Raw genomic sequence first — 18563 nt, forward strand, 5'->3', positions numbered from 1 at the left:
AAAAATATAGGATATAGGGTTACTTGAAGTAAGTTCTCCAATAATTATAGTAGGCCTAGAGTAAAAGTACAATATTTGAATGTAGTGGAGTAGAAGTAAAAGTACTGGAAATTGGAAATTAGTACAAATACCTCTATAAGCACAGTACTTGAGTAAATCTACTTAGTTACTTTACACCACTGAATATCCCATAATTATGAAAACTTTTATTTTGAAGTTGAGTGCGTGCACGTCCCCGGGACGCGCCCGTCGCTGTTTGGTGATTGTGTGTGTGTACTGTGTGTAGTGTTATGTTGTGAAACTGGTTGTTTGATTACTAGGCCGCCCGTGCACAACATTGGACGTTAGGTAAGTCAGTTAAATACATGAACATGATGTTTAAATCCTGATTCTTATTCACGTGTCATCAGCGCCTTGTTATGTTATCTGTAGGCTCTATCATCCTTATCAGTCACGCTCGTGCTAGCGTGTGTAGCTAATACGCTAGCTATAAAGATAGCAGAAGAAGGTCTCATAGTGAAACAGTGGAGTTTTCAACCCTTTTCATATCAAGGTCCACTATTTATTCTGCATTTGAGCATTTTAATGAGATTCAGCCTCTCAGAAAAACTTAGAATAGAGTCACTTTATGTGTTAGGAGAGATAAGAGATAACAGATCATCTTGATCAAAATAACAATTCTTCTACATTCCCTTGTCACGGATCTTCTGGATTCCATATTGTCTCGCTCCGCCGCCCTCGGGGACGCGCACGTAAGCAGATGTTTTTTCCAGGAAGTGGGCGGAGACAACGTTATCTTCATGCTTCTAATGTTATATCAATAAATACCATTAAACATCATCCGATTGTTTGTGGAAACGTACTTGTATGCAACAGTCAAGACATGCACTCATAAAACACAGAATGATGAAAAAAGAAAAGAAAATAAGACAAAGATATGTGGGATTCGATCCACCTCAGTGAGGAGCCAAAGAAAATACATTATGCAACGCTTTACCTATCATGCTACGAGGCGTTAATTGCTGATCTACGCTGGAAATGATTTATTTCCTCTTATGTGTGGACATAGGGAACACGTTAACATGACACACAGATCAACTACTAGATAAACTGGTGTCCCCTGGTTAGAAAATATAAGCACTCTGTTCAACTGATCATTTAATAGCTGTAGAAACACATCTATGATGTTGGGTAGTCACACCATGCAAAGCATAATCTTGTGAAGTCTCACAAATGCATACGAACGAACAATCTATTAATTACAAAGGCTACACATAATTTGTTAATTGTTAAATCTACAGAGCATAGAACAACAGCACCACCTGCTGTTTGACTATCAGACTAATCAGAGGCTATTTCTCCACCTTGTCTTTCCTAGTTCCATTCACTTTACCATAACTGCGTCCATAACTGCGTCCTTGCGTCATGTTTTGGTGCAAACGTGCTTGTATTGGCCTTGCTCTATAATGGGCAATTTACTTTGACACCTTTCACTTGCTGCTTACATCACCAATTCATGATTGACAGTTAAAAAAAAGAAATAAAAGATGTGTGTAGAGTTCAGGTTAATGGGCTTGATATTTATTTAATAAATGCATAGTAGTGATATAATGTGTTGACACCAGCTGAACTGGATATTGGCTGAACTGGCGCTGCATGTTTAGCACAGGACATGCAGCAGGTGGTGCTGTTTTGTATATACACAGCATCCAGTTGTTCCAGCAGCCTCGCAGTCGATCTGACATGTATGTCCATGTCAACTTGTTCCCAATCTGAGTTCCCAGAGGTATTTTCTTCCGCCACTAGAGGGCGGACTGGTAGACAAGGCTCGTAGCGTGGTAGATAAGGCATTGCGTCATAGATTTTCTTTTGCTCGGGACTGCGGCTGATCGAATCCTACATGTCTTGTCTTTTGCTCTTTTTTTTTTCATTTTCTTTCTTTTTTCATTTTTAATCATGCTGTGTTTTATGAGTGCATGACTGTTGCATACAAGTAAGATTCCACAAACAATTGGATGATGTGTAATGGTATTTATTGATATGTTAGAAGCATGAAGACGTCATTGTCTCCGCCCCTTCCAGGAAAACATCTGCTGACGTGCGCGTCCCCGAGAGCTCTGGAATCCAGAAGACTCGGTCTCCATTCAAACTTTCACACCTCCCTTATTAGTCCATGGGCCAGACGAGTTGTCGGTATCAAAAAGGTGGCAAAGGTTACTATGCATTTTATAAAAGCTCTATATCTGTAGATTATATTTTGGTATGATAACCCTTTCTGAGACACAGCTAAATTGGTGTTATCAGCCGCTAGAGTTGGTGTCCCATTAACTTTACATTACAGGGAAAAAAAGCTAAAAATGTATCTGCTTTAAGTAGCATAAGAGGGGTCAAACTAGGGGGTTTTCATGATGCTGAATCCATTGCAAGCATCTGTTTTGCACAAAAAACATTCCTTGGGCTAAAAACTGTCCTACAAGACTATGGTTTAGTGATGAAAAGTGATGAGTCATCACTTTTCACACTTTTGTGGGGGCTGTTTTAGCCCCAGGAATGTTTTTTGTGCAAAACAGATGCTTGCAATGGATTCAGCATCATGAAAACCCCCTAGTTTGACCCCTCTTATGCTACTTAAAGCAGATACATTTTTAGCTTTTTTTCCCTGTAATGTAAAGTTAATGGGACACCAACTCTAGCGGCTGATAACACCAATTTAGCTGTGTCTCAGAAAGGGTTATCATACCAAAATATAATCTACAGATATAGAGCTTTTATAAAATGCATAGTAACCTTTGCCACCTTTTTGATACCGACAACTCGTCTGGCCCATGGACTATATTTATTGTGTAGACTTCTTGTAAATAAAGTAATGCTGAATAACTCTTGAGAGCAAGTTAACAGTACACTCTCAAGAATTAAAGATCTATAATGGTCAATTTGGTTACCAGCTCTCCATCATTTTGCTGGGGAGTGGGGACCACCTGGAACCCCCTCAAGGAGGACCACTGGTGGTCCCCGGACCACTGGTTGAAAATTGCTATTAATACAATGGTGGGAACCTTGAACCTAAAGCTAAGTTACTGTGATGTGACATACCATTCACATTGTTTATTTTTATTGGACAGAAATGTAAAACAGCACGAGTACAGTCAAAACAAATTATTCTAAAAGGAAAGGATTACACCAAAAAGTCCCTGCTGTCTTGTTTCCATTGGGGTCATTGGTATTCAATTCATCAATTTATAAAGTAGCATCAGAAACATTCAACATCATCAATAACATTCAATATCATAATACTTTAGAACAGGGGTGGGCAACTTTTATGATGGTGAGGGCCACTATATTTCCACCTTCACTCCAGAGGGCCACATTGCATATTGCTACGTCCTACTTTGTCATTCTAGTATCTCATACAAAAGAAGCAACAATAGCCGATCTACAATCTCAAAACACATCGCGCTGCGATGCGTTTTGAGCTCGTAGATCGGCTATTTTGGGTGGGCGGCTCCCCCGGGCCCCCCCGGGCCGCCTGTTGCCCACGTATGATTTAGAACATAATAACTTTAGATCAGCCTCGTTAACTTGGGGGGGGGGGGTGGCTTTACCTTTGACAACTGATTTTTTATATTCACCAATTATCTTATATTCTTCACCTCAAGCTCAGAGATCTTTCTCAATCTTGGAGTACACAAGGGACAGGAATGGACTCGGGTAAGAGGAACTATTTTGTGTTATATTATGTTCATGTCACGCATGGCTTGTCATTGTCAATCTCAAAATGCATGAACACTTATGCAGCATTGGTCTCATTCTCTTCATCCTGACCTAAATATCTAAACATTTGTCTGGATCAATTTTAATCCACATCTTACCACCAGTGTATTGTATTAGTAATTTAGTATAGTAGGTAGGTATCAATTAATTTCTCAAGCATTCATTGTGTTGATAATGCACACACTTTAAGACATTTCACTTGGAGTAAAAGTTTACATTAAATCAGTACAAAAACCCAAACACATTCCTTTCATCCCACACTGACTGTGTTTGAGTTTTATTCTATTCACCATACCATCCACCTTTGTTGCCAGTCAGGGTTGGTGAACTGATGAAAAAATCATCAATTAATTCAAAAGCTTAAATAATGAGATTCTGGGAATGTCACAAAACTGAGATTTTCTCCACATTCCTCCCACAGGAACTCCGGTCATATGTGAGGTATGTGGGACCTACTTTGAGACGCGACGAGGTCTCTCCAGCCATGCACGCCTACATCTGCGGCAGCTTGGTGTGAGTCTGTCAGAAAGCAGTGGGGCGCCCATAGAGCTGCTCTACAAGATCATCGAAGAGAAAGATGGCTCTCTGTCCAACTCGCCTGCACCTGCACCAAAAGCAACCCAAAAAGAGTCCACAACACTTCCTGTGACTAAAGATAAGGGTTCTTCCTCCAAAGCATGGAGTAAAGTCTCTCAGGCATCTCCACCTGGCTTTAGAGAGTATGCTGCCTCCCTCCCCTCATTGTCCTCTACACAAAGGGGAGCTGACGTCGGTGACCGCAGCAACTCAACCTCCATGGGTCTCTGTGAGCCTGTAGCCAAACCACTCTGGGCACCGCAGGAGACTGATGCCCCTCTTACCTTAGGTATTCCTGAACATACATTTGAAAACCTATGTTAAGCACATATTATTAGAACTTCTTGGATGATACGTCATTAAACTGATTATTGGATTACTAAAATGTTATATGATTACGTTTCTGTCTATCGACTAATTATTATTAACATATAATTACAAGTGCACACATTCTAGATTTCTAGTAATATACAGGTTTGGTTTTAATTCAATTAATAACATAATTAATTTAATAAATGTTTTTTATTGGACATTTCTCCCCACCCTGCTTTCCTTCTTTATTGTATTTGTGGAGCCTCTAATTCCAAGGACGAAGCTCACGTGTGCCAGCTGTGTGGTGCCTGGTATGAGACGCGCAAAGGTCTGTCCAGCCATGCCCGGGCTCATCTACGCCAGCTTGGAGTCACTGAGAGTGGAGAGGGTAAGAGCCCCATCCAGCTCCTTTACGAGATAATCAAGGCCGAGGATCTCAAGCCCAGTAGTAGCAGTCAGCAGGAGCCTTTCAACCTCCACTCCCCTGCCAAGTCTACCACCAAACGCCCCTATCCTCTGTCCACCACACCCACTTCCAAAGGATCCCCATCTTCTGCCCTTCTCCAGGGACCTCCCAGCAAACGAGCCAGAAACGCAGAGGACTATACCTGTGTTCTGTGTGGAGAGGAGTTTGAGAACCGCAAAGGCCTGGGAAGCCACTCACGGTCTCACCTGCGGCAGATAGGCGTGTCTCATCTGCTGGAGAAAGCCTCTGCTATTGAAACTGTCCAGGAGCTGGTCAGCAGCGGTGTCCTAGCAGGCATCCGGCCCCTTGAAAGAAACAATAGCTCAATCTCAGCTCCCTTCCCATCATCCCCTTCTCTATCTCAGTCTCCAACACGCTCCCCAACACCAGCAAGATCCACTCAGTCCCCTCCATCACCTGCCCAAAGGGCCCCCAAGGCTAAGAAAGGCTTTCGGCTAGCAGTGGACCCACTCAGTAGGAAGCCCAAGCCTGAGGCTGTGGAGATGTGTTTTCCTATTTCACCGGAGAGATACAGTTACAGCATCTCTCCTGCACAGAAGCTGACCAGTCCAGCTGGTTTTGCAGAGCGCTCCTATACAGGTAAACCAGCTAGCCATAACTGTCATTCTCATTTTAGCGTTGGTAAAGTATTGTATGTTGTCTATCTGTCATTGTTTGATACTATTGTTTGAAAAGAACGAGGCCGCACAGCTCTAAGCCACGATGCAAAGGTTTTATTTATGTTCCAATTTCTTTGCCTCATTGCATTCTCCTCCAACCCATTATTCTTAAAATATTCCACAGCCATCCCAGAAATCCAGTGTGAGGCCTGCAGCCAGCTCTTTGATAGCCGCAAGGCCCTATCATGCCACGTTCGTTCCCATCTGCGCCAGCTTGGCATCTCCTGGTCAGTCAATGAATCACCCATTGACCTCCTTAGAGATGTCTTGGCCAGTGGTCTCGAGGTCAAAAAGGAGTCCATGTCCAGTGGACGTTCTGCCTCGGGGTTGCCCATGTGGGCTCCTCAAGGTCCCAAAAGTTCCCTGGACCGCCATATGTTCCAGGATCCTCCGAACAAACACTACACCCCACCCCTGGATTACTCCCTGAAAGAGAAGGTGTCGCCTGGCAAGAGTGGCTCCACGCAGGCTTGTAAGGCATTTACACCACTTTGATGCAATGGTTCCCAAACCTTTTAACCTGTGAGCCAAAAGAGAAATTAGACACATTTCTACAAGCTCACAACGCGACGATTTGCACCGTGTTGAGAGCTTGTAGATTGGCTGTTTTCACTACTTTTTATACTCTAGATATGGAATTTCTTAGATTTGTTTGTTTGAAAATGTATAAAATTCGTAATTTCTTTTTATTTCTAAAGATAAAATGTGTTTTTCGGTCGGGGGAAATCTTTTGAAATATATATGAAAGTTTTTGTGGAGTCGTGACCCATAAAAATTGGTCCGTGACCAGTGATATAGAGTAGTGGTTCCCAAACTTTTTAGCTTGAGGCTATAAAAGAGATATGAAATAGCCGATCTTTGCCGCGTTGTGAGCTTGAAGATCGGCTATTTTCACTACTACTTTACTTTTCTTTAATTTCTTCATTAAAGCTGTACTGTGGAAGCTGCTCAACTAGTGGTCAGTAGCGGTATTGCTTTTTTCGTCCGTTTTTCGCTGCGGACCACCGGAACGGGGGTCCGCGGACCACCGCGGCCGCCGCCACCCCCGCAACCGCCTCCGCCTCGCCGATACGAATCCATAGAGCCGTCTCCCGTCATTTTTAGACCAGGATTGAGGGAGTAGCATGCAAGATTCCTTCACCAATGTAAACAAAGTTGCTAAGGGAAGCTATTTTCTGAAGAGACAGCAAGACTCGCTGTGATTGGCCGGTGGTGTATGATCGGCGCTGTGATTGGCCGTGATTGGCCGGTAGTGTATCATGTGGGAGATGACATCATTTTGCCGGGAAATTCTCCCCCCCTCACAACTCATAGAAAACATATGAAGAGAAGGCTTCAGAAGCTGAAAATAACAGAGTGGGGGTTCTAAAACTTTAGCGATTTAACAGTTAGGACAATTTTAAGATTTGTTTTATAAAAAAAGTTACATAGTATAACTTTAAATTACAAAAAAAAAACATTGAATTTGTTTTTTTATTCATGAACATTTTAGCTTTTTTGGGAATGTTTTTTGAAAATATTTTAAATGTAGGAAACAAAAAACAATCATAAAAATCTGTCTGCGACCCATAAATGGTTCTCGACCCACTGTTTGGGAAACGATGCTTTAAAGCACCACTGCACAATGAGTTTTAGACGGTTTTCTTTCTTTTTTTTTATAGTGTGGGGAACTAGCGTCACATCCTTTTGACTTGATTTATGCTTGAAGCACCAGTGTTCAAGAACAGCTAGAATATGCATATCCATTTACAGTGAACATGATACCTTCATATGTCAAAAAAACGTATATGAAAAAAAACCTAATCTAATTGTAGACCTCTCTATCCACTCTTAAAATGTCTCTCTCCATAGTCGCCTCGTGTGAGCTGTGTGGATTTGATTTTGACAACCGAAAGGCCCTGGCCAGCCATGCACGAGCCCACCTCAGGCAGCTCGGTGTTGTGATGGAATGGAGGGCAGATACCATGAAGGGCGAGTCACCCATTGAACTCCTCAGCGCGTTCATCCAGAAGGAGCCGGCCAAAGTGGCTGAGATCACCCGACGCTACAGAACAGGAGACCTCTTTATCAAGAAGGTGGTCATCTTCCTCAATAGCATCAAATCAGATTAGTACTTAAACCAAGTCAGAAGTTATACCATTCCTACCTGGTAATGATGCCCCCAAAACAATTCCTGTAATCCTGTGTCGGTGCCATGTTTACCTTGCATGAATATTTATGTAACCAACGCAAACTCTAATCTTCATCCATTTCTCTTCTAGACCCACAAACCTTCCCTTTCTCCTGCTCCTACAGACTCAGACTCGGTGTCTGGGAATCCTTCGGCACGGCAGTCTGTGCACAGGGTGTATTTGTTCAATGGAGATTCGCCCAAAGCAACTCAGGAACGACCACACGCAGCTAGAAGCCACATGCAGGCGAGGGCTACCTGTACTGACCTCAGCGCTCGCTCCTCAACAGGTGAGACATCTGTTCACTAAGCACCGTCCCACAATAGTGATTGTCCATTGACTAGGACACAATCCCATTCATAAGATTATAAGAAAAAAATATACAGTCATATATACTAACTAGAAAAATATTGTTCCTTCGAAACAATTGTGGGCTCGCTTCAAGCCAGAAAACAATGGCTATAAAAGCACAAAATGTCAAGATCGCAGGCAGTGCTCTCTTTGACGTTACTGACATCAACGATTGGTCCATTTTGTTCCAAAAATGTGTTGTGCAAAAGTTGACCCGCTGGTGGCGCTATAACAGGCCAATGTAAGAAGGGTGGTATCTGTTCCTTGACCTATTGGGAATGTGCTTGCAAGATTTCACGCACATTGCAGGCTGTGTTCATGATTTGAGGTGTTTTTGGCTTTGGACACTTTATCGCTGCTTGCAGCTATATTCATTATTATATTTTTTTTGTGTGTGTGCACTTCATAGGCATATTAGATAAAGGTCCTTAGATTGTGTGTAGAATGTTTCATGGAAATTGCAAAAAAAAAATCCTAACAGGTTTAAGCGTTTCACAAACTGCTCAAAATGATATAGCGCCCCCCTTTGGCCAATTGGGGTAAGATTGGTTTTAGTGATATTTGGACTAACACTCTACATCTTTGCCAAATGCCATGAACATGTTACTTTGCATGTATGATTTAGAGGCAGAAGAATAATTTGCATAAAACTGCAATATTCATTGAATTTATTTAAAAAAGCATGTTTCAATTTTAAAGAAATCCGATCTTGCAGATCTTTAGATATCGGTCCAAAGTTCACGTAAAAAAAGTTTTGTGCACGTGGAGCGAAAATTCCAGAATAAAAGCGGGTTTACGCGTTTTACAAACTGCTCAATATGGCGGAAAATCGAAGGGCGGAGCTTACTTAACAACGACACAGATGTCTTCCGCTTGAGTCAAAGCACGCGTGTAACAAGTTGCATGTCTTCAAACGAAACGAGTCATGACTTATGCCCGTTTGAAGTTTGAATTTTCAAACGCTTCGTATAGCGCCCCCCTTTGGCCGATTGGAATAAAATTGGTTTCAGTGATACTTTGACTAACCCTCCACATCTTTGCCAAATGCCATGAACGTGTAACTTTGCATGTATGATTTAGAGGCTGAAGAATAATTTGCATAAAACCGCAATATTGATTGAAGTATTAAAAAATTATATTTCACTTTAAAAGAAATCCGCCGAGACTAGTTTGACCGTATTGGTCCAAAGTTCATGTGAAAAAAGTTTTGTGCGCGTAACGCAAAAATCCCAGGAGGAGATAGATTTTTACTGTTTTTTATATAATTCAAAATTCTGGGGGATCTAAAGGTCAGAGGTCAAAAGTCAGAGCTCAAAAGTTGTTCGGCATGAGGAGACGCATACGTGTATACAAGTTTCATGACTGTACGTATAACAGAGCATGAGCTCTATCTGTTCAAAGTTCGCACTTTCGAAGGCTTCCTACAGCGCCACCATTTGGCCGATTGCTGTAAAAAATAATAGCACACTTCGCCACTGTAAGTTGAACACATTGATGTTTTTATTTTCATTTTCTGTCTAAGTATGTAGGAGTAGAAAGGAACCGAAGTTTTGAGGAGAACTTGATATGACGGTTAGATATTGTCACTAGAAATACTGTTCCTTCGAAACAGTGTGGGCTCGATTCCAACCCAACAAATAGGATACTTTAAGGTACTGTAAGGTACAGTACCCTACAGTATTGTACTGTACCTTACTATACTGTACTGCACCTTACTGTACTGTACTGTACTGTACTGTACTGTACTGTACTGTAACTTACTGTACTTTACTGTACTCTACTGTACTTTACCTTACTGTACTTTACTGTACTCTACTGTAACTTACTGTACTTTACTGTACTCTACTGTACCTTACTGTACTGTACTTTACTGTACCTTACTGTACTGTACTGTACCTTACTGTACTGTACCTTACTGTACTTAACTGTACTCTACTGTACCTTACTGTACTATACTGTACTGTACTCTACTATGCCGTACTGTAACTTACTGTACTGTACTCTACTGTACCTTACTATACTGTACTTTACTGTACTCTACTGTACCTTACTGTACTCTACTGTACTTTACTGTACTCTACTGTACCTTACTGTACTGTATTGTACTTTACTGTACTGTACTTTACTGTACACTACTGTATCTTGCTGTACCTTACTGTGCTGTACGTTACTGTACTTTACTGTACTTTACTGTACACTACTGTACTGTACTGTACCTTACAGTACTGTACTTTACTGTACTCTGCTGTACCTTACTGTACTTTACTGTACTCTACTGTAACTTACTGTACCTTACTGTACTGTACTTTACTCTACTCTACTGTACTGTACCTTACTGTACTTTACTGTACTCTACTGTACCTTACTGTACTGTACCTTACTGTACTGTACTTTACTGTACTCTACTGTACCTTACTGTACTATACTGTACTGTACTCTACTGTGCCGTACTGTACCTTACTGTACTGTACTCTACTGTACCTTACTATACTGTACTTTACTGTACTCTACTGTACCTTACTGTACTCTACTGTACTTTACTGTACTCTACTGTACCTTACTGTACTGTATTGTACTTTACTGTACCTTACTGTACTGTACTCTACTGTACCTTTCTGTACTGTACCTTTCTGTACCTTACTGTACTTTACTGTACTCTACTGAACCTTACTGTACTTTTACTGTACTCTACTGAACCTTACTGTACTGTACATATTCTATGTGTTCTAGATCTACATTTTTGATTCTGTGTTTGGGAACCAGCAACTGTCAAATGGACTCCAACTGTAGTGGAGTATATTGAGTGCATATACTGTAGGCTAACAATCCCAGATCACATCTGTCCTCCACTATGTCTATAACCAAGGCGTTCTTCTATGTGGCCATTCCAGACTGAGGAGTGGAGCATGGCTTTTATTGTGTTTGTGGATCTGACTTGGAAATGCATTGGTTTTGATATCTCCCTGACAACCAACAACAACCACTAATATGGCTGACTGTCCCTGCGGGCTCTAGGATATATGGCTATGGGATTTACATCCCATCGCCCGGACTTGATTCTTGATCACAGCTGTGTAATCAGTAGAGTGGAGAGGGACATTTATTTATAGTTTTAACTATAACTATAGTTTTATACATCACACAGCTTAGATATTTGGATCAAATCAGAGAGCAGACCTGTGTGAACGCATTGATATAAATAGCATATCTGAAGTGTGAATATTGCAGCCACAGCGCCTTAATATAAACATGGGTCCCTTTCCTCACTAAACCCATTGGAAATGCATTGGGTGCTTAAAGTTAAACATTTTTATTTTTTTATAATTATACTACAAAACATTTCAAAAAGAAAAATACACGCACACTTGTCCTCAGTAAGCTGAACACATAAAAATTTGAATGGTGTTGAAAGGTGTAAGCGTTTAAGAGATGAAGCGCGCCAAAGTTTTGAGGATACTGACTAGTATAGTATAGAAATAAATAATGAAGATAACATACGTGTGCTCGCCTTCCAGGCGAGCCCACAACTAGAAAAATATTGTTCCTTCGAAACAATTGTGGGCTCGCTTCAAGCCAGAAAACAATGGCTATAAAAGTACAAAATGTCAAGATCGCAGGCAGTGCTCTCTTTGACGTTACTGACGTCAAAGATTGGTCCATTTTGTTCCAAAAATGTGTTGTGCAAAAGTTGACCCGCTGGTGGCGCTATAACAGGCCAATGTAAGAAGGGTGGTATCTGTTCCTTGACCTATTGGGAATGTGCTTGTAAGATTTCACGCACATTGCAGGCTGTGTTCATGATTTGAGGTTAACGGGTTTAAGCGTTTCACAAACTGCTCAAAATGATATAGCGCCCCCCTTTGGCCAATTGGGGTAAGATTGGTTTTAGTGATATTTGGACTAACACTCTACATCTTTGCCAAATGCCATGAACATGTTACTTTGCATGTATGATTTAGAGGCAGAGGAATAATTTGCATAAAACTGCAATATTCATTGAATTTATTTAAAAAAGCATGTTTCAATTTTAAAGAAATCCGATCTGACAGATCTTTAGATATCGGTCCAAAGTTCACGTAAAAAAAGTTTTGTGCACGTGGAGCGAAAATTCCAGAATAAAAGCGGGTTTACGCGTTTTACAAACTGCTCAAAATGGCGGAAAATCCAAGGGCGGAGCTTACTTAACAACGACACAGATGTCTTCCGCTTGAGTCAAAGCACGCGTGTAACAAGTTGCATGTCTTCAAACAAAACGAGTCATGACTTATGCCCGTTTGAAGTTTGAATTTTCAAACGCTTCGTATAGCGCCCCCCTTTGGCCGATTGGAATAAAATTGGTTTCAGTGATACTTTGACTAACCCTCCACATCTTTGCCAAATGCCATGAACGTGTAACTTTGTATGTATGATTTAGAGGCAGAAGAATAATTTGCATAAAACCGCAATATTGATTGAATTATTAAAAAATTATATTTCACTTTAAAAGAAATCCGCCGAGACTAGTTTGACCGTATTGGTCCAAAGTTCATGTGAAAAAAGTTTTGTGCGCGTAACGCAAAAATCCCAGGAGGAGATAGATTTTTACTGATTTTTATATAATTCAGAATTCTGGGGGATCTAAAGGTCAGAGGTCAAAAGTCAGAGCGTAAAAGTTGTTCGGCATGAGGAGACGCATACGTGTATACAGGTTTCATGACTGTACGTATAACAGAGCATGAGCTCTATCTGTTCAAAGATCGCACTTTCGAAGGCTTCCTACAGCGCCACCATTTGGCCGATTGCTGTAAAAAATAATAGCACACTTCGCCACTGTAAGCTGAACACATTGATGTTTTTATTTTCATTTTCTGTCTAAGTATGTAGGAGTAGAAAGGAACCGAAGTTTTGAGGAGAACTTGATATGACGGTTAGATATTGTCACTAGAAAAATATTGTTCCTTCGAAACAATTGTGGGCTCGCTTCAAGCCAGAAAACAATGGCTATAAAAGTACAAAATGTCAAGATCGCAGGCAGTGCTCTCTTTGACGTTACTGACGTCAAAGATTGGTCCATTTTGTTCCAAAAATGTGTTGTGCAAAAGTTGACCCGCTGGTGGCGCTATAACAGGCCAATGTAAGAAGGGTGGTATCTGTTCCTTGACCTATTGGGAATGTGCTTGCAAGATTTCACGCACATTGCAGGCTGTGTTCATGATTTGAGGTGTTTTTGGCTTTGGCCACTTTATCGCTGCTTGCAGCTATATTCATTATTATTATTTTTTTTGTGTGTGTGCACTTCATAGGCATATTAGATAAAAGTCCTTAGATTGTGTGTAGAATGTTTCATGCAAATTGCAAAAAAAAAATCCTAACGGGTTTAAGTGTTTCACAAACTGCTCAAAATGATATAGCGCCCCCCTTTGGCCAATTGGGGTAAGATTGGTTTTAGTGATATTTGGACTAACACTCTACATCTTTGCCAAATGCCATGAACATGTTACTTTGCATGTATGATTTAGAGGCAGAAGAATAATTTGCATAAAACTGCAATATTCATTGAATTTATTTTAAAAAGCATGTTTCAATTTTAAAGAAATCCGATCTGACAGATCTTTAGATATCGGTCCAAAGTTCACGTAAAAAAAGTTTTGTGCACGTGGAGCGAAAATTCCAGAATAAAAGCGGGTTTACGCGTTTTACAAACTGCTCAAAATGGCGGAAAATTGAAGGGCGGAGCTTACTTAACAACGACACAGATGTCTTCCGCTTGAGTCAAAGCACGCGTGTAACAAGTTGCATGTCTTCAAACGAAACGAGTCATGACTTATGCCCGTTTGAAGTTTGAATTTTCAAACGCTTCGTATAGCGCCCCCCTTTGGCCGATTGGAATAAAATTGGTTTCAGTGATACTTTGACTAACCCTCCACATCTTTGCCAAATGCCATGAACGTGTAACTTTGCATGTATGATTTAGAGGCAGAAGAATAATTTGCATAAAACCGCAATATTGATAGAATTATTAAAAAATTATATTTCACTTTAAAAGAAATCCGCCGAGATTAGTTTGACCGTATTGGTCCAAAGTTCATGTGAAAAAAGTTTTGTGCGCGTATCGAAAAAAACCCAGGAGGAGATAGATTTTTACTGTTTTTCATATAATTCCGAATTGTGGGAGACCTAAAGGTCAGAGGTCAAAAGTTAGAGGGTAAAAGTTGTTCGGCATGAGGAGACCCATACGTGTATACAGGTTTCATGACTGTAACTCAAACACAGCATGAGCTATACCTGTTCAAAGTTCGCACTTTCGAAGGCTTCCTACAGCGCCACCATTTGGCCGATTGCTATAGAAAATAATAGCACACTTCGCCACTGTAAACTGAACACATTGATGTTTTTATTTTCATTTTCTCACTAAGTATGTAGGAGTAGAAAGGAACCGAAAATCCCGTCTACTGATTGCCTGCCTGATAGATAAATAAATAATGACAATATCTAAAGTGTGCTCGCCTTATAGGCGAGCCCACAATGATTATAATGACATGAATTGTAATAAAGGTACAAATCATACAAGCAAATGTTAACCGTGTTGACATCATGGTGGCATTAGCATGTTGCATAGTGAAGCACACTTAATTCAATTTATGAGTATGTATAGAAACAAGTAGTTTAAAATGGATAACACAATGTTTGCGTTGGTTTTTATGCAAATGTTTTGTTATGGAGTTTTTTATTTTGTTCCTTTTTTTGCAAGCACCAAATCCCAACACTTTATGGTTGTGTTTCAGGTTTTTGGCCCAAAAAAAGTTCACTGGCTACAGAGGAAGAAAACTCCCAGCAAGCATCACGGTCTGGGAACATCCCTGCTCTGCTGCCTCGGCCCCCACGTACGCCTCTGGTTAAACTGGTGGGCAAAGTTTACTCCCTCAAGTGCAGGTCAGTCCATGGGCATGCATATTAAACCTCATTATTGTGGCATAATGAAAACATATTGCCCCTTGTTTATCAGTCGATCGTAGAAAATAGAGCAGATCTGAGTGTAGGAATCATCTTGTGATAGGGTTCAAGTGTGATTCATCAAACTGGTTGTATTTCTTACAGCATAAGAATGGTCTGGCATTGAGAAATGTGGCGGTTCAACCATCTTCATTTACGTAAATATGCCTTACGGACATTCTGAAACATCCTTTAATGTAGTGAAAGTAGTGACAAGATAGATCATAGTATGCTGTCATGTTTCCGTATAAAAGTATGGAGTTTTAACTGCTGTATGGGAAAGTCCCTTCAGGAGGTATAGAGTGGCTGCTTTAATCAGAAGGTTCCCAGTTCAATCCCTGGCTCCCCCTGGGTTAGTGGGTCCTTATACAAGACACCTTTTTTTTTATGCTTTATTGTGTCAAAAACATGTAACACTCTGCATTTTCATTAATATCATTATTCATTACATGTTATGTCCCTTTTTTTAAAGACATTTTGACACATTTCTTTTTTTTTTTTTTTTTTTTTTAAAGTGCATTCCCTCACCCCCACACAAAAACTGAAAACAAAAACATTACAAAGAAAAACAAAGCTACATAAACTGGGTACACGCCCCTAGTCATTTCCTTTACACATTTGTTATATTCAAGGACGGACCCACACATATACACCAGACTGATATAAGAAAAAAAAGAAATACAAGACACTTAATGCCTATTGCCTACTGTTTCCGATGAGCAGGTGAATGTATAGTAATGCACATTGTAAAGTTTTCGTTGGTAGTTGACAAACAAAGCAATGGTGTGATGATGCCACCACCATGTCACCTCACTGCCACCAAAATGACCTTAATAATGAATTGCATTTTTATAGCGCTTTTCCAAGTGCTCAAAGCGCTTTACAATGGTTCATTCATTCATACATTGGGAAGTGAAGCGGCGAACATTCGACGCCAGCGTCCTCACTTCCCACATTCACACACCAATGGTGGCAAGCTTGCACCAACCAACTCATTGGACCTTCCACGACTACATCCAGTTTATAATCCCAGCCTTCTCTATGATGGACAGTTTCTTGACCTACCTTCGAGTTTAGCCTTTGGGAAAAGGTATGAATGACTTGACTGTCCTACGTGGTTGGACTAATGATGGAAATGCAATTGAAACTATTATCAGTCGTGTTCAGATTCAGAGCCGTTCTTTGGTTCAGTGGAAAAGAGGCTTAATAACCACAGTATAATAACCCTGGTGGCATCTCCATTTTGGGTAAAAAATAGTAACACATTTTCCGTTTTAAACCTTGTTGAAGTATATAGGGTTTAAGTGCTTAACTCATTCTGAAGAACCATGTGGGAGGCTTTAACTAGTTTAGCTAATAGGAATCTATAGCAAAGCCGTTATCATGTATTTTTATCCATTGGTTTCACACTGCTCTCTTGTGTCTGTTCCTCAGGTTCTGTGAGGAGGTGTTTCAGGGCCCTCTGTCCGTGCAGGGGGATTGGATCAAACACCTGCAGAAACACATCCTGTCGCTGGGTTACAGAGGAAAAGCCTCCACTCTTCCTGCAGCAGTAGCTGCTCCCGCTCTTGTGGGTCCAGTAGCTGTCTAGTTTACTTACATTTTCTCTAAATCAGGGAACCCCAGCCTCATCACCACACAAACGGTGATGTCTTTTCATCAGCACATTTTCTGTATGGAGGGTGGTCACAGTACCTGTACCTACGTCCCTTGTATTCTGGAGGCCAGATCACCGTGAACTGGGGGATTTAATTCAGTGCCTTGCTAGCAAAAATACCAGTTGACCACTTTCAACCTCAAAATAGTAAAAAATCTAAAGAAGAATGTGAAAATACCTGATCTATGGTGCAACATGTTGTGAGCTTGTACTGTCGAATGGCTAATTACACTATTTGTTTTATAATGAAATATGTAGAGCTTAAACTGTTAATGCATCTAACCTACACTGTGTCTGTTGTTGTGTCTTGTGTGTTACCCGCATTGCTGAGGTTAAATAACAATAATGTGACACTGGATCCATCTTGAATACTGTATAAATATTTTGAAACTGCAAAGAGGACTGTGAAAAATGCAATGAATTCCCAGGAAACCATTAAGCAATGAGTTCTGTGCACTTTTGCTTTTCCTTTCTATGTAGGGAGCATAACATGGATTTCCCCAATGACCACTAGATGGGATACTTGAGCTATAACAACATTGTGAAGAAAATAAGTTTGGCACACAGTGGCAGGCATGATGTAGTAGTGAAAACATAATTCGGCCCACATCAATACACAGCTAAATCCAGGGTGTTAATGTTTAAGTACATTATGTTTTTTTTTGTTTTTAATTATTTTTATAGCTATTATTATGATCAAATAGCTCAGGTCTGTTCTTGTATCTTCAAGGTTTTGAATTTGTACCTACCATGTGGTATGTTTATTTTAAACAAAAAATATAAAAGTTGTATTTGATTAAAACAATCAGTAAATGGCTTTGTACGTTGCACATTTCCACAATTAATCATTGAGTTGATTTATACATTTGGAAAAGGCAATTAGGGAATGACCCCTAATCACTACATGAAAAAACCTCCCGACTGTTTGATAGATTGCTTGGTAACTTATGAACGTAAATACAGTATGTCACGTATGGCCATTTCACTTTATTAATTTGTGTGTTTATTTTTCTTTTCTTTTTTCTTTTTCTTCTTTTTTTTTGTAATAATAAAAATACTATTATTTGACTTCTTTGTCAGGATGAGTATTTCTTTTAAAGTTTTATATTAACAATGTTACCAGAGAGTTACATCCTATATTAAAAATGCCTAATGGGTAATGCAGTTGGTCGGTCGGTGGACCACCACAGCCACTATGACTCAGACTTAAGCGTGTGTGTGTGTGTGTGTGTGTATATATATATATATATATATATATATATATATAATTCATAATGGGTCCACCCTGTTCTGCCTGGATAGTTGGCCCTGAATACACGACGGTCATATGTGTATGCAGGGCTACCTGGATAGTGTGTTACTGCTACCAAGGAAGATGGCAGCAGCAGATTCAGCTCTCCTGCAACAATGATCACCATGGCCATATGTAAGAGAAACTAACGTGCAAATACATTGAGGCATGGAGGGATTCTTAGACTTAAATTCAATTCATGCATTTATCTTCATTTGAGCACTTTCATCTGTAAGGCAATAATCACCATAAAGCTCAGAGAGATTTTTTTTTATACATTTTCTATTGGCAGTATTAACTTTTACCATTGATACTA

The 18563-nt window shown here is 40.2% G+C and overlaps 1 protein-coding gene across 2 annotated transcripts; it reads left to right on the forward strand.

The window, feature by feature from the left end:
• Positions 1-239: 239 nt before the first annotated feature.
• Positions 240-18016, forward strand: LOC308281081 (protein Wiz-like). 2 transcript variants are annotated; one of them, XM_080721166.1, is made up of 9 exons: positions 240-348; positions 3664-3708; positions 4193-4636; positions 4922-5725; positions 5930-6277; positions 7657-7880; positions 8067-8265; positions 15092-15239; positions 16734-18016. In XM_080721166.1, exons 2-9 carry the CDS (start codon positions 3699-3701, stop codon positions 16888-16890), a joined length of 2334 nt encoding a protein of 777 aa, XP_080577292.1. In that variant the 5' UTR covers positions 240-348; positions 3664-3698; the 3' UTR covers positions 16891-18016. The 2 variants fall into 2 exon arrangements, with proteins under 2 accessions (XP_080577292.1, XP_080577291.1); XM_080721165.1 differs by lacking the exon at positions 240-348 and having other exon boundaries at positions 3585-3708.
• The last annotated feature ends 547 nt before the right edge of the window (positions 18017-18563 follow it).

The sequence above is a fragment of the Nannobrachium achirus genome, assembly GCF_963921795.1.
Source record: "Nannobrachium achirus genome assembly, chromosome: 3".
Classification (NCBI taxonomy): Eukaryota; Metazoa; Chordata; class Actinopteri; order Myctophiformes; family Myctophidae; genus Nannobrachium; species Nannobrachium achirus.

Excerpts from the sequence above, each read along its gene's own strand:
- LOC308281081 (XM_080721166.1), top strand. Across the intron at positions 4,637-4,921 it reads TGATGCCCCTCTTACCTTAG|CCTCTAATTCCAAGGACGAA; the intron begins GTATTCCTGAAC and ends GTATTTGTGGAG. Across the intron at positions 8,266-15,091 it reads CAGCGCTCGCTCCTCAACAG|GTTTTTGGCCCAAAAAAAGT; the intron begins GTGAGACATCTG and ends GTTGTGTTTCAG.